The 22,003-nt window shown below is 51.0% G+C and overlaps 1 protein-coding gene and 1 long non-coding RNA gene across 10 annotated transcripts in view; one reads left to right on the top strand and one right to left on the bottom strand.

Moving 5' to 3' along the window:
* HIP1 (huntingtin interacting protein 1) overlaps positions 1 to 22,003 on the top strand; it is a 211,693-nt gene that overhangs the window by 148,856 nt on the left and 40,834 nt on the right. For all 9 annotated transcript variants that reach the window (XM_001109894.5, XM_077996432.1, XM_077996431.1 and 6 more), the window contains exons 5-8: positions 2,458 to 2,538; positions 9,424 to 9,500; positions 10,286 to 10,347; positions 18,597 to 18,737. In XM_001109894.5, coding sequence (XP_001109894.3) covers positions 2,458 to 2,538; positions 9,424 to 9,500; positions 10,286 to 10,347; positions 18,597 to 18,737 — 361 coding nt within the window. The remainder of the gene's footprint in view (positions 1 to 2,457; positions 2,539 to 9,423; positions 9,501 to 10,285; positions 10,348 to 18,596; positions 18,738 to 22,003) is intronic.
* Positions 642 to 20,841, bottom strand: LOC144339749 (uncharacterized). The gene is made up of 3 exons (XR_013415124.1): positions 20,736 to 20,841; positions 17,481 to 18,012; positions 642 to 1,012 (listed from the first exon to the last, which is right to left on the bottom strand). It is a non-coding gene; the product is annotated as an uncharacterized LOC144339749 (long non-coding RNA).

Raw genomic sequence — 22,003 nt, forward strand, 5'->3', positions numbered from 1 at the left:
GCTTCCCAAAGCACTGGGATTACAGGCAGGAGGAGCCACTGTGTCTAGCCCTGCTTCTTCTCCTTTACAATTTGTTATGCTCTGCATATATTTTGAAACAGTGTCTTATTTCTTTAGATATATGAAGCAAAGTCATTTCATATATATTGTGTAATTCTATTATCTTTTTTTTTTGAGACAGAGTCTCGCTCTGTCACCCAGGCTGGAGTGCAGTGGCGCAATCTCGGCTCACTGCAAGCTCCACCTCCCGGGTTCACGCCATTCTCCCGCCTCAACCTCCCAAGTAGCTGGAAGTACAGGCGCCCGCCACCACGACCAGCTAATTTTTTGTATTTTTAGTAGAGACGGGGTTTCACCATGTTAGCCAGGATGGTCTCGATCTCCTGACCTCGTGATCCAGCCGCCTTGGCCTCCCAAAGTGCTGGGATTACAGGCACAAGCCACTGCGCCTGGCCTATCTAAAGTCTTTAGAGATTTGTTTGTGTCCTCTGTCACTTTTGGTACATTTTGCCCATGCTGTGTAGTTTTCTTTATGTTTGGTTATTTTCTACTCTAAGCTGCTCATCTTCCTTGGAATTTTATCTATGGGGAAGTCTGTAATGAAGGCAGGTTCCTCCAGAGAGAATTGGCATTTGCTTCCATTGAGATCACTCGAAATTAAATTCTCAGCTTAAGGTTTTGTGAATTTAGGGCAGATTTTCCTCCCCCAATCACAGTGGTGATTTGAGGCTGCGGAATTCTTCATAGTCCCTTGGGAGGACTTCCTCAGTGCAGAAGTACAAGCGTTTGTTATTTTATTATTTACCTTTACTTCCCCTGTACCAAGGAGGCAGTCTTGTGTGTGTGTGTTGGTGGTGGTGGTGATGTTTTGAGACAGTTTCTTGCTCTGTCATCAAGGCTGGAGGTACAGTGACATGACCACAGCTCACTGCAGCCTCAACTTCCTGGGCTCAAGCGATCCTCCCACTTCAGTCTCCTGAATAGCTGGGACCACAAGTGCACACCACCACGCCTGGCTAATTTTTTAATTTTTTGTAGACATGAGGTTTCGCCATGTTGGCCAGGCTGGTCTCAAACTCCTGAGCTCAAGCAATCCTCCCTCCTCGGCCTCCCAAAGTGCTGAGATTACAGGCATGAGCCACCATGCCTGGCTGACAGATTCCACTTCAGGACCCCATCCCATGAGTCATAGTGTAGATGCTATTCGTCTATTGAATCCGTCTGGAAGAGATATACCCTCCACTGTTCTTAGATAGAGATACGGAAGAAAAAAGCCCACAGGCAGACTATGATTTTGCCAAAGGTGGGAGACTCATCTTTATTTTGAGATGGAGTCTCGCTCTGTCACCCAGGCTGGAGTGCAGTGACACAATCTTGGCTCACTGCAACCTCTCCCTCCCAGGTTCAAGTGGTTCTCCTGCCTCAGCCTCCCAAGTAGCTGGGACTACAGGCGTGCGCCATCACACCCAGCTAATTTTTGTATTTTTTGTAGAGACGGGGTTTCACCATGTTGGCCAGCCTGGTCTTGAGCTCCTGACCTCAAGTGATCTGCCCACCTCGGTCTCCCAAAGTGCTGGGATTACAGGCATGAGCCACCACGCCTGGACAGACTCAACATTCTTAAGTAGGCAGCTTTGTCCAAAATTTATCAAAGGAAGTCCTTATGTTTGTACAAAGGATTGTGCTTTAAGGAATGTTCATTGAAATGGTTTATGATAGCAAACATTTCAGCCGTTTGAATTGGCTTCAGCTCATTTGAATTTATTGAGTCAGTTCAATAAATTACAATAATACTGGTCGGTCACTAAAAATAATGAAAGAAAGTTTAAGAAGTTGAATAAAATTGCAGCATATTAAGCAAGAAAAATAGATTGATTCTATTTACATTTAAGAATAAAGGTAGATGGCTGGGTGCAGTGGCTCACGCCTGTAATCCCAGCACTTTGGGAGGCGGAGGTGGGCGGATCACCTGAGGTCAGAAGTTCAGGACTAGTCTGGCCAATATGGTGAAACCCCATCTCTAGTAAAAACGACAAAAATTAGCTAAGCATGGTGCTCAGACCTGTAGCGTAATCCCAGCCTTTTGGGAGGCCCAGGCAGGTGGATCACTCGAGGCCAGGAGTTTGAGACCAGCCTGGGCAACATGGTGAAACCATATCTCTACTAAAAATACAAAAATTGACCAGGCATGGTGGCGCATGCCTGTAATCCCAGCTACTCAGGAGACTGAGGCAGGAAAATCACTTGAACCCAGGAGGCAGAGGCTGCAGTGAGCAGAGATCGTGCCACTGCACTCCAGCCTGGGCAACAGAGCTAGACCCCATCTCTAAATAAATAACATAAAGGGGAGAAAAAAAAAAGAAGAAGGTAGATTCTTTACCAGAGAATTTCTGGCCTCAGATCTCTCGACCGTCATGTTCTTGTTGTTGACTCTGCTTCCCCTCCTCTTCCTGAAAGGGCCACCTGAGCGAGGGGTATGGCCAGCTGTGCAGCATCTACCTGAAACTGCTGAGAACCAAGATGGAGTACCACACCAAAGTGAGTCTCTGCGGACAGTTCTGCCGCCACCACCGCCTCCCTTGCTCTATCCCCTCAGCCCCTCCCTGGGCTCAGTTGTCAGCTCTTTCAGGTAATAGACAGCCCAGGCTTCTGAGGAAGTGTGTGCATCATGTACCCCAGCTGTAGGAGAGGAAAGCCATTGCCAGGCCCACGGGACGTGATGAGGGCTGGGATTTTGGCCCATGTCTTCTGCACCCTTTTGTGCCCCATTTTGCAACTAGAAAGAACAACTGGCCAGGCACGGTGGCTCACGCCTATAATCCTAGCTGTTTGGGAGACCCAGGCGGACAGATCACCTGAGGTCAGGGGTTCAAGACTGGCCTGGCCAACATGGTGAAACCCCGTCTCTACTAAAAGTACAAAAATTACCCGTGGTGGTGATGCGTGCCTGTAATCCCAGCTACTCGGGAGGCTGAGGCAGGAGAATTGCTTGAACCCAAGACCAGGAGGCGGAGGTTGCAGTGAGCCAAAACCATACCACTGTACTCCAGCTTGGGCGACAGAGTGAGACACTGTCTCAAAAAAACATAAAAAAGAAAGGGTAACCCTAGCCACTAGATTGCCTTATGAAAATGTTACAGAAGCATTGATTTTACTGTTTTTTTTTTTGGTTTTTTTTGAGACGGAGTCTTGCTCTGTTGCCCAGGCTGGAGTGCAATGGCTGGATCTCAGCTCACTGCAAGCTCCGCCCCCCAGGTTTACGCCATTTTCTCCTGCCTCAGCCTCCTGAGTAGCTGGGACTACAGGCGCCCGCCACCACGCCCGGCTAGTTTTTTTGTATTTTTTTAAATAGAGACGGGGTTTCCCTGTGTTAGCCAGGATGGTCTCGATCTCCTGACCTTGTGATCCGCCCGTCTCAGCCTCCCAAAGTGCTGGGATTACAGGCTTGAGCCACCGCGCCCGGCTGATTTTACTGTTAATAAAAACAATTCCTGGCCAGGCACAGTGGCTCATGCCTGTGATCTGAGCATTTTGGGAGGTCGAGACTGGAGGATCACTTAAGACCAGGAGTTTGAGACCAGCCTGGCAACATAGCAAGACCCTGTCTCTACAAAAAATTACAATTAGCCAGAGGTGGTGACACATGCCCGTAGTCCCAGCTACTCAGGAGGCTGAGGCAAGAGGATCACTTGAGTTCTGGAGCTGAAGGCTGCTGTAAGTGAAAGGAGCTGGGCACATTCCTCAGCCCCGGGCTCAAAACTCCCTGAGCCTAGCACAAACACATCCCATCCTCCCATCCCACCACCATATATCTCTCAAACTCCCTGAGCCCAGTACAAACACCACCTGGAAAGTCTCCGATAAGGGGACAGCCGTTCAAAGTTACTGAAAGCGCAGGAGCCAAAAGAATTTCTTTGTTCCCCTGCAACTTTCGGGCTATAAAAAGCAAACGCTCGCATTGTTCGGGGCCCTCTTGTATACTGTGTAAAGGAGGGACCAGGTTCGAACTTGTAGTAAAGATCCTTGCCGCTTGGCTTTGACTCTGGACTCTGGTGGTCTTCTTTGGGGAACAAACAGTCTGGGCATAACATAAGCTGTGATCATGCCACTGTACTCCAGCCTGAGTGACAGAGCAAACCTACTCCTGCAATTTCTTTTTTTCGTTTTCTTTCTTTTTTTTTTTTTGAGACAGAGTTTTGCTCTTGTTGCCCAGGCTGAAGTGCAATGGCACGATCTCAGCTCACCAAAACCTCCACCTCCTGGGTTCAAGTGATTCTCCTGCCTTAGTCTCCTGGGTAGCTGGGTACTACAGGCATACACTACCATGCCTGGCTAATTTTGTATTTTTTTTTTTCAGTAGAGATGGGATTTTGTCAGGTTGGTCTCGAACTCCTGACCTCAGGTGATCCACCCGCCTTGGCCTCTCAAAGTGCTGGGATTACAGGCGTGAGCCATGGCACCCAGCAATTCCTACAATTTCTATAGCAAGCTCCCCTACAGACCTGTCTTTTAATTTTTTTATTTTATTTTTATTTTATTTTATTTTTTTGAGATGGAGTCTCACTCTGTCACTTAGGCTGGAGTGCAGTGTGGCACGATCTCACCTCACTGCCACCTCTACCTGCTGGGTTCAGGCAATTCTCATGTCTCAGCCTCCCAAGTAGCTGGGACTACAGGCAGGAGCCACCGCGCCTGGCTAATTTTTTGTATTTTTAGTAGAGACGGGATTTCACCATGTTGGCCAGGCTGGAGGTGGATCACCTTAGCTCACTGCAGCCTCAAATTCCTGGGCTCAAGAGATCCTCCTGCCCCAGTCTCCCGAGTTACTGGGACCACAGATACTCGCCACTATGCCTGGCTTAGATCCACTCTGGTGTGAGGCTGGGCAGGGTAGAAAACAGCATCTCAGTCACAGAGGCCTCAGCACCCACCTGAGCCACACCTTGGACCCAATGGGGATCAGGCTGTAAAGCAATGGCATGGGCCACTCTGCATTTTAAGTCCACTTTGGAAAAGTGGACTTAAAAGATCCAGGTGGCCAGTGAGGACAATGATGAGAGCCAGAATTAGGAGTTGTCCATGGGACAGTCAAAGAAGCAGGGACTGCCTGAAGATTGGCAGGAAATGAGGCTGGGTGGGGTTGCTCGGGCCTATAAACTCAGCATTTTGGGAGGCCAAGCAGGGCGGATTCCTTAAGCCCAGGAGTTCGAGCCTGGGCAACATAGGGAGACCCTGTCTCTACAAAAAATTTAAAAATTAGCCGGGTGTGGTAGCATGCAACTGTAGTCCCAGCTACTCGGGAGGCTGAGGTGGGAGGATGCTTTGAGCCTGGGAGGTCAAGGATGCTTTGAGCCTGGGAGGTCAAGGATGCAGTGAGCTATCACTGCCCTCCCACCTGGGCAACAGAGTGAGGCCCTGTCTCCCGGAAAAAAGAGAGAAGAAGGTGACGTGATGGATACTGTGAGGTGGGGGAGGGGAACAGCTGAGGGGTGTGCAGGGGTCTGGCAACTGTGGGAGACAATAGGGGGTCAGGCAGAGGGGTGGGCACATAGGAGGCAACATAAACCAGAACTGAGGCTGGGCCAGGCCAGGGTGTCAGAGGCCGAGGCGGGGAGTCGGGCTGCCCTCGGGCTGGATTGCAAGGCAAAGAAGCAGGAGGGAGAGGCTCAGGGTGTGGAGGGGAGGGGACTTATAGCGTGTGATTGGAGGGAGGACCAGGCTCTGGTAAAGGTGTCATGAGGAGGTGGGGAAAGGTGAGAATTGGATTTAAGATCTTCTGGGGCTGGGCACAGTGGCTCACGCCTGTCATCCCAGCACTTTGGGTGGCTGAGGCGGGCAGATCGTCTGAGGTCAGGAGTTCAAGACCAGCCTGGCCAACGTGGCAAAACTCATCTCTACAAAAAATACAAAAAGAAATTAGCTCACGCCTGTACTCCCAGCTACTCAGGAGGCTGAGGCAGGAGAATCACTTGAAACTGGGAGGCGGAGGTTGCAGTGGGCCGAGATGCCGCCACTGCACTCCAGCCTGGGCAACAGAGCAAGACTCCATCTCAAAAAAAAAAAAAAAAAAAAAAGATGGGAGTAGAGGTTTTGAAAGTGTTAAATTGAACTGGTGGGTGTGGTGGCTAACACCTCTAATCCCAACACCATGGGAGGCCGAGGCAGGAGGATCACTTGAGGCCAGGAGTTGGAGACCAGCCTGACCGACATAGTGAAACCCCCATCTCTACTAAAAACACAAAAGTTAACTGGGTGTGGTGGCACGCACATGTAATCCCAGCTACTCAGGAGGCTGAGGCTTGAGAATGGCTTGAACCCAGGAGGTGGAGGTTGCAGTGAGCCGAGATGCTGCCTCTGCACTCCAGCCTGGGCGACAGAGCAAGACTCCATCTCAAAAAAAAAACAAAAAAAAAAAGATGGGAGTAGAGGTTGAAAGTGTTAAATTGAACTGGTGGGTGTGGTGGCTCACGTCTCTAATCCCAAAACCATGGGAGGCCGAGGCAGGAGGATCACTTGAGGCCAGGAGTTGGAGACCAGCCTGACCAACATAGTGAAACCCCCATTTCTACTAAAAACACAAAAGTTAGCTGGGCGTGGTGGCATGCACCTGTAATCCCAGCTACTCAGGAGGCTGAGGCTTGGGAATGGCTTGAATCCGGAAGGCAGAGGTTGCACTCCAACCTGGGTGACACAGCAAGACTCTCTCTCAAAAAAAAAAAAAAAAAAAATACAGTGTTAAATGGGAAATGGGAGGAGGAAGGGCCTAGGGTAGGATTTTAGGTGAAAAAGGAGAGAAGGGAGGGTGTGGAGAAAGCAAGACTGGGAAGATGGTTAGGGAGGAAGGGGACTGGGATGGGAGCTGGGGCAGTGGCGCTGCAGGGGTGATAGAGGCCAAGGGAGTCCCTTTCCCTTGTGTATAGAAAGAGAGCAGAGTTCAGCGGCATCAGAAGCAGCCGGTGCCGATGGCCAGGCCCCTAGCTTTTAATAGCATGGAAGGGCAGAAGGGAATGGTCACGTGGGCTTGGAGAATTGGGGTCAAATGAGGATGCAGCTGGCTTTGCTTCCAAAGGCTCTCGAGCTCACTGCTGTCTTGTTTTTCCTGGTTTTAGAAAGCAGGGAAAGTGGGGAAGCTGGTATTGTCCAAGTGTGGAGGAGCAAAGGACTTTTCCAGTTTTTAGCAATTAGCGATACAAGAGTGGGGAAGGAGGCTGGGCAGAGTGGCTCATACCTGCGGTTCCAGCATTTGGGGAGGCCAAGGGTTGAGGTGAGACCAGCCTGGGCCACACAGTGAGACCCTGTCTCTTAAAAAAAAATTTTTTTTGGCCGGGCGCGGTGGCTCACGCTTGTAATCCCAGACCTTTGGGAGGCCGAGATGGGTGGATCACCTGAGGTCAGGAGTTCAAGACCAGCCTGGGCAACATGGTGAAACCCCACCTCCACTAAAAATATAAAAAAATTAGCCGGGCATGGTGGTGCATGCCTGCTAATCCCAGCTACTCAGGAGGCTGAGACAGGAGAATCGCTTGAACCCAAGGGGCTGAGGTTGCAGTGAGCTGATATCATGCCATTGCACTCCAGCCTGGGCGACAGAGTGAGACTCCATCTTGAAAACAACAACAGCAAAAATATCCCGCACACATTAAAGAAAAATTCATTATCTGGCTGGGTGCAGTGGCTCACGCCTGTAATCCCAGCACTTTGGGAGGCTAAGGCAGGCGGATCACCTGAGGTCAGGAATTCAAGACCAGCCTGGTCAATGTGGTGAAACCCCATCGCTACTAAAAATACAAAAAAAAAAAAAAAAATTAGCCCGCATGGTGGTGTATGCCTGTAGTACCAGCTACTCAGGAGGCTGAGGTGGAGGATCGCTTGAGCCCAGGAATTCGAGGCTGCAGTGAGCGACGATCATGCCACTGCACTTCATCGTGGGTAACAGTGAGGTCATGTCTCTAAAAAATAAAAAAAGAGAAACAGGAGAGAGCCTGATTCCCCCTCCTCTGCCATGTAAGCAGTGTAACCAAGATGAGGCCCCTCACCAGAGACTGAATCTGTCAACACCTTGACTTTGGACTCCCCGGCCTCCAGAACTGCGAGACACTGTCTATGGGTTAAGCCACCCAGCATGTGGTATCTTGTTATAGCTGCCTGAGCTGACTGAGACGGACGTTCAGGCCAGAGAGCGTGCATGCATAGTGACACCAGCTGTGAGTTTTTCTCCAGGGACAGTTGGCAGCTGGCCCTAGGTGCAGAGCCGATGACAAGGACTCAGGCTCTCAGCAGGTCTTCGAAGCAGTGTGGTGGAAAGGCAGGCAGGGCATGGGAAAGTGGAGCCAGGCCACCAGTCATGATGTTGAGACTGAGCCAGGAGGCAAAGGCAGGCAGAGAAATGGAGAGGAGAGGGAGCAGGAAGGGACTGGCCATCTCTGAGACTTAAGTATGAGTAGTGGGTGGACTTGAGGGCAGGAGAGGACTGGAAGGGCAGAGGCCTGAGTGATGCAGCCAGAGAGGGAGATGCTATAGTGGAGAGTTCTAGGCAGGGACGTTTTAGGTGATGGTGGAGTCTGGAGTGGGTGTGCGTAGCTGGGGATGGAGTAGAGGTGAAGGTGCTGAAACTGAGGTCAAAGGTTGTAATCTCAGGGTGCATGACTTGGGGCAAAGGAAAACTGTGTCCCAGGTGCCAGGTCAAGCCTCAGAGGCCTTGGCACCATGGACCCCAGGAGCGAAGTCTGCAATAGGGATTTTTTTTTTCTTTTTTTTTGCGGGGGGAGACGGAGTCTCACTCTGTTGCCCAGGCTGGAGTGTGGTGGTTCCATCTCAGTTCACTGCAACCTCCACCTCCCAGGTTCAAGCGATTCTCCTGCCTCAGCCTCCCAAGGAGCTGGGACTACAGGCATGCGCCACCACCCCTGGCTAATTTTTTTTATTTTTAGTTGAGACAGGGTTTCACCATGTTGGCCAGCCTGGTCTCTAACTCCTGACCTCAAGTGATCCACCTGCCTTGGCCTCCAAAGTGCTGGGATTATAGGTGTGAGCCACCGCGCCCAGCCTAGAGCCTAAAGTATCCACTTGTACATGCAGATGCCCAATGATGGAATGACCACCCATCTCTGCGGCCTTTTCCCTTTGCCACAGGGACAAACCACACAGATGACAGGATCATGCTATAGATACTGAGCAATGATTGATGATACCAGCTGGTGTTTCTTTTTTTTTCTTTTTTGTTTGTTTTGAGGTAGGGTCTCACTCTGTAACCAGGCTGGAGTGCAGTGGCCTTGAACTGTAGCCTTGAACTACTGGGCTCAAGCGATCCTCCCGCCTCGGCCTCCCACGTAGCTGGGACCACAGGCGTATGCCACCACGCCCGGCTGAGAGAGAGCTCTTCATGTCTCCTGTCCTGACTCCCTTCCTCTGCCTTCCTTCCAGAATCCCAGGTTCCCAGGCAACCTGCAGATGAGTGACCGCCAGCTGGATGAGGCTGGAGAAAGTGACGTGAACAACTTGTAAGTGGCTCCTGCCCTGAGCCCAGGGAGGGAGAAAGCTTTTGTGAATGCCGACACTTCTCATAAGGGACATGGAGGGCCTGATTGGGTGGGGGGGCGTGGCTGGGGTGGGGACCAAAGTCCCTGGGTGACTTGGCCTTGGGGCCACTTATTTATTGGTGATGCCTTATCCAGAACCCCTGCCTGGCTATTTCACACCCCAGAGCTTTCGTGTCTGTCTCGCTTTCTGCCCTCCGACTCCAACACTGGTAACTATCCTCTCCTTCTGTCACTGTCACTGTTTTCATTTTTGTTTTTTTGAGAAGCAGTCTCACCCTGTTACCCAGGCTGGAGTGCTGTGGCTCGATGTCGACTTACTGCAGCCTCCACCCCCCAGGTTCAAGTGATTCTCCTGCCTCAGCCTCCCGAGTAGCTGGGATTACAGGCATGCGCCATCACACCCGGCTAATTTTTGTATTTTTAGTAGAGATGGGGTTCCGCCGTGTTGGCCAGGCTGGTCTTGAACTCCGGACCTCAGGTGATCCGCCCACCTCGGCCTCCCAAAGTGCTGGGATGACAGGTGTGAGCCACCACCCCTGACCTGTCACTGTCACTGTTGACTCTCCATCAGGCTGCATGGCCATAATACCCATGAGGCTAAGACTTGGAGCTGGAGTTGTGTGTGTGTTTGCGCACGCACGTGAGCATTGGAGACTGGAGGCAGTAGTGTAGAGCACGGGGGAGGGGACGGGTAACAGACCGGCCTCAGGCTGTGGAGTGTAAGCTCTCTTTCCTCTTGGGTCCAGTTTCCAGTTAACAGTGGAGATGTTTGACTACCTGGAGTGTGAACTCAACCTCTTCCAAACGGGTGAGTCTCTTCCCTCCTGTCTAAGCCAGGCTCTCATGGGAACTACCTAATTCCCAGTCCTCCTCTCCCTGCAAAGTGTGTGGCACAAGGGGCAGGAAAATGGAGACACTCACACCCCATCTCTGGTCTCTCCGTCCCTCGTGCAGGGAGGGACTGAACCTCTTCAGTATTTTTCTTTTTAAGAGACAACGTCTCAGCTGGGCACAGTGGCTCGCACCTGTAATCCCAGCACTTTGGGAGGCTAAGGTGGGCCCATCACTTGAGGCCAAAAGTTAAAGACCAGTCTGGCCAACATGGTGAAACCCTGTCTCTAATAAAAATATAAAAATTAGCCAGGCGGCCGGGCGCGGTGGCTCAAGCCTGTAATCCCAGCACTTTGGGAGGCCGAGATGGGCGGATCACGAGGTCAGGAGATCGAGAGATGATCCCGGCTAACACGGTGAAACCCCGTCTCTACTAAAAAATACAAAAAAATAGCCGGGCGAGGTGGTGGGCGCCTGTAGTCCCAGCTACGCGGGAGGCTGAGGCAGGAGAATGGCGTAAACCCGGGAGGCGGAACTTGCAGTGAGCTGAGATCCGGCCACTGCACTCCAGCCTGGGTGACAGAGCAAGACTCCGTCTCAAAAAAAAAAAAAAAAAAAAAAAAATTAGCCAGGCATGGTGGCTTATGCCTGTAATCCCAGTTACTTGGGAGGCTGAGGCAGGAAAATTGCTTGAACCCAGGAGGTAGAGGTTGCAATGATCCAAGATCATGCCACTGCACTCCAGCCTGGGTTACACAGCAAGACTTCATCTCAAAAAAAAAAAAAAAAAGAAAGAGAGAGAAGATCTCGCTGTGTCACCCAGGCTAGATTGCAGTGGCATGTTACAGCTCACTGCAACCTCAAACTACTAGGCTCAAGTGATCCTCCCACCTCAGCCTCCCAAGTAGCTGGGACTACAGGCACTCACCACCACATCTGGCTGATTTTTTGTATTTTTTGCAGAGATGGGGGTCTTGCTGTGTTGCCCAGGCTGGTCTTGAACTACCAGCCTCAAGGTGTCTTCCCAACTCAGCCTCCCAAAGTTCTGGGATTACAGGCGTGAACTACCACACCTGGCCTCCTAGATATTTTCAAAGCGGGTGGTTTCATGTCTGAGCAGAAAGACCACGCACTGCTCCTTCCTACTGGCCTCCCTCCTGAAGCACAGACCTCCAAAAGCCCAGAGACAGGTCTTACCTCCTTGGCAGCCACTGGACTGTGGCCATGGCCCTGGCCAGTCCTTGGTCCAGTCCTGTCTGCTCCTTGGAGCTGGGCTGGCTCGTGGGCACGATTTCTGCTGAGGAGGAAGGGCTCGTGTCTGTTGTTGAGTTGGCAGCCATGGGAACAAGCTGGTCAGGATTGGTTGTCACCCAGGACTGGTTGTCACCCAAGTCCACGTGAGAAGCTCACAGAGTCCTGTTCCACTAGCAGGGGGAGTGGCCACACTTCCAGGCTCCCGTCTGCCAAGAACTGTGGTGCCTCCAGACCATCAGCCCCTAACGCTTCCCTGACAAGCCTCAGCTGGTCCCCTTCTCTCCAGCGCCCCTCCTCCCCACACCTCCCAGCAGGCTCCCCTCCCTTCCCTGGGGGACATAAGCACCAGCGTTCTGAGACTCAGGGCGTTCCAAGACAAGCATCCAACTCTGAAAGACGACGTTGCACATTGCAGGTCTCCATACGCAAGCTTGGTGGTCTCATGCCCAAGCCTGGTGGCCTTCTCTGCATGTGGACATGCAGGACCCACTCTTGGGGCTTGGACTCTCTGACCCCGAATTTCCTTCAGCTTCCTTCAGCGTGTTCATCTGTGTAGAAATGCCTACTACTGGCCTCTTTTCCAGAATATTCTGTTTCGTGTTGTACTACGGCTAGGACAGGGCAACAGATTCCATAATACATTGACCAGTCTTCAGCACTGGATGTGGTCAGAAAAACACCAGAAACAGGCCAGGCGCAGGGGTCATGCCTGTAATCCCAGCACTTTGGGAGGCCGAGGCGGGTGGATCACCTGAGGTCAGGAGTTCAAGACCAGCCTGGACAACATGGTGAAACCCCGTCTCTACTAAAAATACAAAAATTATCCAGGCATGGTGACGAGCGCCTGTAATCCCAACTACTCAGGAGGCTGAGGCAGGAGAATGACTTGAACCCAGGAGGCGGAGATTGCAGTGAGCCGAGATCACACCACTGCACTCCAGTCTAGGTGACAGAGCAAGACTCTGTCTCAGAAAAAAGAAAGACAAACAGCAGATATGGTTGGAAACTGGGTTTGTGTGAGAAAGGGACATTCAGCCGACTAGGAAGCTATTTGAGCATGGCGTTATACAAAAGTCAGTAGAGAAATAAAAATAAAACACAAAATCTAGCCTATGCCCTAGGCTATTCCCAGTCAGATTGAAGGCAGTGGAGTGGATGCATTTGTTTTTTAAAAAACGCATTGGGGCCAGGCGTGGTGACTCATGCCTGTAATTTCACCACGTTGGGAGGCCAAGGCAGGCAGATTATGAGGTTAGGAGTTCAAGACCAGCCTGGCCAACATGGTGAAATCCTGTCTCTATTAAAAATACAAAAATTAGTCAGGTGTGATGGTGTGTGCCTGTAATCCCAGCTACTCAAGTGGCTGAGGCAGGAGAATTGCTTGAACCCGGGAGGCAGAGGTTGCAGTGAACTGAGATCGCACCACTGCACTGCAGCCTGGGCAACAGAGCAAGACTCCTTGAAAAAAAAATGCATTGGAAATGTTTGCATAAAAGTATATGAACAAGTATACATTGTTGTGGCTAACTTTTCATCCTTTGGATTTGGGTGGGAACAACGTATGTGGATAATTCAGAAATCATTTGCATTTAGCTTTCACTTTTTTTTGTTTCTTTTGAGATAGTCTGGCTGTGTCACCCAACCTGGAATGCAGTGGTGCAGTCTTGGCTCACTGCTTCTGGGGCTCAAGCCATCCTCCTGTCTCAGCCTCCCAAGTAGCTGGGACTGCGGGCATGCACCACCATCCCCAGCTAATTTTTGTGTACTTTTTGTAGAGACGAGGCTTCACTATATTGCCCAGGCTGGTCTCAAACTCCTGAGCTCAAGCGATCTGCCTGCCTTGTCCTCCCAAAGTGCTGGAATTACAGGCATGAGCCACCACACCCAGCCTGCATTTAGCTTTAGAATGTGCTAGATCTGAATGAAGGCATGAGTGAGATTCTTGGAATTGTCATCCTTGGGAAAATGCAGCCTAGAAGTTGCAGTTCAGCTGACGCAAGCTCTCTCCCCATGGCACTCGCCTCTTCTTGGAGCCAGCTGCCTGCCTGCCTCCCACTGCTGTGTTTTTTTGTTTTGTTTTTGTTTTTGTTTTTGAGACGGAGTCTCGCTCTGTCTCCCAGGCTGTAGTGCAGTGGTGTGATCTCGGCTCACTGCAAGCTCCACCTCCCGGGTTCACACCATTCTCCTCCCTCAGCCTCCCAAGTAGCTGGGACTACAGGCGCCCGCCACCTCGCCCGGCTAGTTATTTGTATGCTGCTGTGGTTTTTAGGGATGAGCAAGACAAATGTTTCAGCCTTTGGGCCATCCTTCCAGTTCCTGACAGGCAGTGGACCAGGAGTAAACGGAGATGGTGATGAGGTCCAAAAGGACTTGATTAGCTGAGAGAATGAGTAAGGGGTAGAGGTGGTGAGCTCAGCCATCTTTTTTTGTGCCATCTCATGACCCCTAGCTCTGGTTTTCTGTGTTTTTTGTGTGTTTGTTTGTTTTGTTTTGAGATAGAGTCTCGCTCTGTTGCCCAGGCTGGAGTGCGATGCCACCATCTCAGCTCACTGCAACCTCTGCCTCCCAGGTTCAAGTGATTCTCCTGCCTCAGCCTCCTGAGTAGCTGGGATTACAGGCATGCGTCACCATGCCTGGCTAATTTTTGTATTTTTAGTAGAGACAGGGTTTCACCATGTTGGCCAGGCTAGTCTCGAACTCCTGGCCTCAAGTGATCTGCCTGCCTTGGCCTCCCAAGGTGCTTGGATTATAGGCATGAGCCACCGTGCCCAGCCTGCTCTGGTTTTATATGCATTGTTCATTAATATTGTCACCACGAGATGCTGAGCTCTTCCCTAAAACCAGGAACCATGTCCTACTCATCTTTAAATTCTCTCTGTTCTAGCCCAGTGCCTGGTGAATAGCAGGTGCTCAACAATAAAAGAATGCTTGCTTTTTGAAAAACTGCAGGCTGCCAGGTGCAGTGGCTCACGCCTACAAACCCAGCACTTTAGAAGACCGAGATAGGAAGATTGCTTGAATCCAGGAATTAAATTTGGGTAGCTCTGGTCCAGAAGACTCTAAGTAATTCATCCTAGAGATTCCCAGAGCCTGCAGCTGGAAGTTAAAACTATTTAATGAATTCTGTTCACCTATTTCGTCACTGCTGTTTTTCTTTACTCTCTCTCTTGTTTTCTTTTGTTTTGTTTCGTTTCGTTTTTTTGGAGATGGGATCTCACTCTGTCGCCGAGGCTGGAGTACTGTGGCACAATCATAGCTCACTGCAGCCTTGACCTCCCTGGGCTCAAGGGATCCTCCCACCTCAGCTCCCAGAGTAGCTGGGACCATGAGTGTGTGCCATCACACCTGGCTAATTTTTTAATTTTTTGTAGAGATGGGGTCTTGCTATATAACCAGGCTGGACTTGAACTCCTGAGCTCAAGTGATTCTTTCACCTCAGCCTCCCAAAGTGCTGGGATTATAGGCATGAGCCACCAGGCCCAGCCTCCTGTGCTTTAAGAAGCACCCCCAGTGTGCACTGTCCAATAGGGCATTCACTAGCCTCATGTGATCATTGAACTTGATTACAATTAAATAACATTTAAAAGTCAGGTCCTCAGCTGCACTAGTCCTATTTCAGGCGTGTTTCAGGAAGCCACATATGGCTAGCATATTAGAAAGTTTATATGAACATTTTCATCATTATAGAATTCTATTGGATGGCACTGTTGTGGGTGATTCTGATGCGTGCTAAAACGTGACAACCTCTGAGCTTGGACGTATAGTTTTCAACCTTGGATGCAGATTAGAATCTACGTGGGGCCTTTTTTTTTTTCTTTCTCTGAAACAGAGCCTTGCTTTGTCACTCAGGCTGGAGTGCAGTGCCACAGTCTCAGCTCACTGCAACCTCTGCCTCCTGGGTTCAAGCAATTCTTGTGCCTCAGCCTCCTGAGTAGCTGGGACTACAGGTGCCCACCACCACACCCAGCCAATTTTTGTATTTTTAGTAGAGACGAGGTTTCGCCATGTTGGCCAGGCTGGCCTCGAACTCTTGACCTCGAGCAGTCCTCCTGCCTCAGCCTCCCAAAGTGCTGGTATTACAGGCATAAGCCACGGCACCTGGCCTAATGGGGGATGGCAGGGGGAAGCTTTTGAGAGACACTGACATCCCAACGTACCGCAGACCAGTTGAAACAGATGGTGGGGGTGGTTCTGGGGATTGCAGGAAGACTTGAGTTTTTCAGTTTCCCCCAGGTGATCGTAACCAATCTGAAAGCTAAAGTCAAGAACCACTTGCACAATCCATGTACTTTTCACAACATTCTCATTGAAGTCCTCCAAGACCTCCAAGAGGTATGCACTGTTACAGCCACGTGTGCTCAACAGAAGAGCGCCAGGAGGCACAGAGTAACTCAGTACCTTGTCCACAGTGACGCTGCCCTAGATGTTCCTGGGTGCCAAAGGGCATTCCTGGAAGTCATCGAGAATCGAGGGCAGGCAGGGAGATGGAACAGCCCGTGGTTCCTGCCAGTTGGAGCCTGAGGAAGCCGGTAGACTTGGGGATGGCTGCCTTGCAGTGACAGCTGCTTTTAATTTGTGTCGAGAAGGAAAGCTGTCTTTTAATTAGAACAGTTTGGGATTTTTTTTTTTTTTTTTCAGCCGCCAGACTAACCCAGTTACCAGGGATTAGTGCAGTCAGGGGAAGCAGAATACAGGCAGCCCTGGGCTTCCCTCTGGGCCAGTTCCACTCACAGAGGGACCGCAGGGAGAGTCATTTCATTGCCCGCTGCGTGCAGAGTCTGCAGAGGCAGTGGGTGGCCAGTGCAGGAAGGAGAATCAGCCTGGCCAGTGGTGTGAGCTGAGTGTCTGCAGCCAGACAGCCAGTTACTTGGCTGAGAATGGGGGGCAGGGGGTTGGTGAGGAGGGAGCCCCAGCGTGAGAAATTGAGGGATCAACTTCGTCTCTGAAACTCAAGAGGATGGAGGCAGGACTTCTACTTCTGTTGACAGGTGCCCCAAGTTTCAGCCTTGAGTCCTGACATATCTTCCTTCTCCCAAGTCCTTTTTTCTTTTTTCTTTTTCTTTTTTTTTTTTTTTTGAGACAGAGTCTCGCTCTGTCGCCCAGGCTGGAGTGCAGTGGTGCGATCTCGGCTCACTGCAAGTTCCGCCTCATGGGTTCACGCCATTCTTCTGCCTCAGCCTCCTGAGTAACTGGGACTACAGGTGCCCGCCACCACGCCCGGCTAATTTTTTTTGTATTTTAGTAGAGACGGGGTTTCACCGTGTTAGCCAGGATGGTCTCGATCTCCTGACCTTGTGATCCGCCCATCTTGGCCTCCCAAAGTGCTGGGATGCCACCACTCCTGGCCCTTTTTCTTATTTTTCTTGTTTTGTATTGTTTCGATTTGGTTTGGTGTGGTTTGGTTTGGTTTCTTTTGAGATGGAGTCTTGCTCTGTCGCCCAGGCTGGAATGCAGTGGCACCATCTTAGCTCACTGCAACCTCTGCCTCCCAGGCTCAAGTGATTCTCCTGCCTCAGCCTCCCAAGTAGCTGGGTTTACAGGCACACGCCACCACACCCAGCTAATTTTTGTATTTTAGTAGAGACAGGGTTTCGCCATGTTGGCCAGGCTAGGCTCGAACTCCTGACCTCAGGTGATCCACCCACCTCAGCCTCCCAAAGTGCTGGGATTACAGGCGTGAGCCACTGCGCCTGGCTTGTTTTGTTTTATTTATTTATGAAACAGTCTCACTCTGTCACCCAGGTTGGAGTGCAGTGGTGCGATCTTGGCTCACTGCAGCCTCCACCTCCTAGGTTCAAGTGATTCTCCTTCCTCAGCTTCCCAAGTAGCTGGGATTACAGGCGTGAGCCATCACACCCAGCTAATTTTTGTATTTTCAGTAAAGATGAGGTTTTGCCATGTTGTTCAGGCTGGTCTCAAACTCTTGGGCTCAGGCAGTCCCCCCACCTCAGCCTCCCAAGTGCTGGGATTGCAGGTGTGAGCCACTGCACCTGGCTGAGACCCAATCTCGTAAAGAGGAAAAAAAGGAAGATGAGGCTCCCTCTCCATGTCCGCCATGGTAGGAGCTCTCCTAGATGATGAGCAAATCTCTTCTTTCCTGGGCTATCAGGGTCTCTGCACAGACTAGCACTTAGTTCACCTGTTCATGATGCACTGGATATTCTGACTCTCAGGAGCAAAGGCACCTGGTCTAACCATCACTGGCCCCATTAGCTCTTGGGCTCTCCAACAAGTCTGTTAACTCACCACCTCTCAACAAAACCACTTTTTTTTTTTTTTTTTTTTTGAGATGATATCTTACTCTTGTCGCCCAGGCTGGATGCAAAGGTGCAATCTTGGCTCACTGCAACCTCCGCCTCTTGGGTTCAAGTGATTCTCCTGCCTCAGCCTCCCGAGTAGCTGGGATTACAGGCGTGGCCACCATTCCCAGCTAATTTTTGTATTTTTAATAGAGACAGGGTTTTCCCATGTTGGAAAGGCTAGTCTCGAACTCCTGGCCTCAGGTGATCCACCCACCTCGGCCTCCTAAAGTGCTGGGATTACAGGCGTGAGCCACCGCACCCAGCCAAAACCATTTTTCTTTTTTTGAGATGGAGTTTTGCTCTGCTGCTGGAGCGCAATGGCACGATCTCGGCTCACTGCAACCTCCGCCTCTCGGGTTCACGCGATTCTCCTGCCTTAGCCTCCCAAGTAGCTGGGATTACAGGTGTCCGCCACCACACCCAGCTAACAAAACCACTTCTTGACTTTGTGACAGCCTTCAAGTGACTTACCTTCTGCTTCTTTACCTGTCTAATGGGGATAAGTTTACCTATCTCATGGGAGTGTCGTGAGGGTTAAATGAATTAGATGAGGTAAAGTGCGCACAGAATCGGTCCTTGGTGTATGTTGGACCTCTGCCTCTGCCCCTCTGAAGAGGCTGCCTGTAATCCCCTGGCTCTATCACCTTTCTCCCTCACTTTTATTTCCTAGTGTTCAACTCCCTGGACATGTCCCGCTCTGTGTCTGTGACGGCAGCAGGGCAGTGCCGCCTCGCCCCGCTAATCCAGGTCATCTTGGACTGCAGCCACCTTTATGACTACACTGTCAAGCTTCTCTTCAAACTCCACTCCTGTGAGTACCGCGGGCCAGATCTTCTTACGTGAGATTCAGGCCAGAGGGGGGATCCCAGCCTGAGGATGTCCCTGGAGAAACACAGTCCTTCTCAGTGCCTTTGGCTGTCTGCTTCTGTTCCAAAAGGCCCCGGAGTTCCTGACTATTGTGAGGATAAAAGAGCAGGGCCCAGACTTTGGTGTCTCCAGTAAAGCCCCTGGCTTGCCGCTCTTGTGTCCCAGTGTTACAGGATCTTTGGGGTGTCAGTTTTCTGGCTGGAAACCTCTGGGGCCAGTGGCGCCTTTGCCTGAATTCTTGTTCTGCATCCAGGAAGAATGAGGTATGCAGAAAAGTGGAGGGTGGACAAGATGAAGAGGAGCTTTATTGAATATTGGAACAGCTCAGAGGAGATGCAGTGGGTACTGCTCTCTGTCTGTAGGCAGGTGGTTCTGTCCAGTGTTCAGCTCTCAGCAGAAAAGAGGCCATGGAGTGGGTAGCTCCTCTCTGCAACTGGTCATCCTAGCGTCTCTGCAGGTCCCTGAAGCTCTCAGCAGAGAGGGTGGCTCCTCTCTGTAGTTGGTGGTCTCTTCTCTGCTCAGCTTGGCTGAGCTCAGGGCTTTTATGGGTCTCAGAGGGGAGGAAATGCACCCCCACTGGTCCATGGGCAGGCCCGGAAAACGCACCCCACGTTCCCACTCCAGTCTGTGGGATTGGCAGCCTGGCCCCCACCGGGTACCCACCTTTCCACCCAGGAATCTGTCTGCCTCCCACTGCCATGCATGGCACCAGGTCTCAGCCCCAACTTTGCTCTAAGATCAGAGTGGATGCCGACAGCAGGGAGAAGCCAGGCAGCAGGAGCAGGTTCAGAAGAGGGGAGGGAGAGCCTTCTCAGGCCCTGAAGAGTACAGGGATGCCTGAGTCTGCAGCCGGGGCTGGGGGCGGGGGCGGGGAAGCGGGGCTGCAACCCACTCCGTGGAGCGGGAAGCCCAAGTCTGCAGCTGCATTTTGGGAGGCTGCAGCTGCGCCCGGGAAGGCAGGGTTCCTGCCTGTTCCTGGCCCCCCGAGAACACAGGGAAGCTCAGATCTGCAGTCACAACTTGGGCGGCTCCAGCCCCACCCAGGAGGGTGAGGCTCCTGCCCTGTGCAGCCCTGGCCATGCCTCCCTGCTGCAGATGGCATGATGGCAGTGGCAGGCCACCTGGACTGGCAGCCGCCATCACCAGGATGGTCCTCTCTATCTGCCTCTAGCTTGAGCACATCACCATTCATCAAGTATGTCATGTATCCTACGAACCGCACAAATTATCAGCAGACCTGGCCTAGACCTGCATGAGCTAATGTAATGATTTCCAGACCATTCATCCACACAATCCCTTTGTGCAAATGGAATTTTATGGAGAAATGTAAATTATAAAACACAGCTGCTCATTAAATGGAAACCTATCCCTTACCTAGCTTCAGTTCCCCGGGGTGCCCTTAGCAGAATGTATATAGCTTGGAGGTTCTGATCTTGCAGAAGTTTTTATACTTTTTTTTTTTTTTTTTCCTGAGACAGAGTCTCACTCTCTTGCTCAGGCTGGAGTGCAAGGGTACGATCTCGGCTCACTGCAACCTCTGCCTACCGGGTTCAAGCAATCCTTGTGCCTTAGCCTCTGGAGTAGCCGGGACCACAGGCATGGGCTGGCACACCTTGGTCGTTGTTTTTTGAATTTTTAGTAGAGATGGAGTTTCCCCATGTTGGCCAGGCTGGTCTCGAACTCCTGGCCTCAAGTGATCTGCCCACCTCAGCCTCCTAAAGTGCTAGGATCACGGGTGTGACCCACCGCACCCAGCCAGTTCTTACAGTTTTGTGTCCTGGTTTAAAATGATGTGTTTGGGGCAGGCACAGTGGCTCACACCTGGAATCCCATTACTTTGGGAGGCTGATGGAGACCAGCCTGAGCAACATAGTGAAATCCCTGCCTCTGAAAAAAATACAAAAATTAGCCAGGCGTGGTGACATGCGCCTGTAGTCCCAGCTACCCGGGAGGCTAAGGCGGGAAGACCACTTGAGCCCCGGAGGTCAAGGCTACAGTGAGCTGTATTTGTGCCACTGCTCTCCAGCCTGGGCAACAGAACGAGACCATGCCTAAAAAAAAAAAAAAAAAAAAAAAAATGTAGTATAAGACAGTATACTCTGTAACTGTGGTCATTGACAAGTAATGAATCTCATTATTTAGACAGTACAAGGGAAGGACGTAGCATCACCTAGATGCTAATCTGGGATGGTTTCGTGGAAGGGAGATTGGAATTAGCTGCCCAGGGATTAGAAAGGCTTTGCAGCAAGTAGGCCTGCCCGAAGGGAGCTGAGAGGGTGGAGTGGGCCCCCGAGAGAAGGGACCAGCTGCTTAGAGTACTGAATACAGATGAACTTTTCATTGTTTCCAAGTACGCTGTTGCTCAGTAGAACATCACCAGTGCCTTTTTGTAAAATGGGGAGTTAAGCTGGGCATGGTGGTGCACACCTGTAGTCCCAGCTACTTGGGAGGCTTAGGGAGTTATGAGAAGAGACAGGTAATTAAGTGTTTGGGTTTAAAGGCCTTCTTTGAAGGCAGGGCAATACCCAAGACCCACACTGCCTCTGGGCTGAGAAAGGGGTGGGAGGGATACTCTTTACAATATTTATTTATTTATTTATTTAGAGACAGGGTCTCGGCTCTGTTGCCCAGGCTGGAGTGCAGTGGCACAATCTCAGCCCACTGCAGCCTTCACCTCCCGGGTTCAAGCGATTCTCCTACCTCAGCCTCCCAAGTAACTGGGATTACAGGTGCCCACTACCATGCCCGGTTAATTTTTTTTTTTTTTTTGAGACGGAGTCTCACTCTGTCGCCCAGGCTGGAGTGCAGTGGCCGGATCTCAGCTCACTGCAAGCTCCGCCTCCCAGGTTTACACCATTCTCCTGCCTCAGCCTCCCGAGTAGCTGGAACTACAGGTGCCCGCCACCTCGCCCGGCTAGTTTTTTGTATTTTTTTTAGTAGAGACGGGGTTTCACCGTGTTCGCCAGGATGGTCTCAATCTCCTGACCTCGTGATCCACCCGTCTCAGCCTCCCAAAGTGCTGGGATTACAGGTGGCTAATTTTTATATTGTTTTTAGTAGAGACGGGTTTCACTGTGTTTGCCAGGCTGGTCTTGAACTCCTGAGCTCAAGTGATCCTCCCACCTGGGCCTCCCAAAGTGCTGGGATTACAAGCGTGAGCCACTGAAACCTCTTTTCTAAAAATAAACATTTATTTTTGTTTTAGATCCA

Source organism: Macaca mulatta, chromosome 3 (genome assembly GCF_049350105.2).
Source record: "Macaca mulatta isolate MMU2019108-1 chromosome 3, T2T-MMU8v2.0, whole genome shotgun sequence".
NCBI lineage: Eukaryota > Metazoa > Chordata > Mammalia > Primates > Cercopithecidae > Macaca > Macaca mulatta.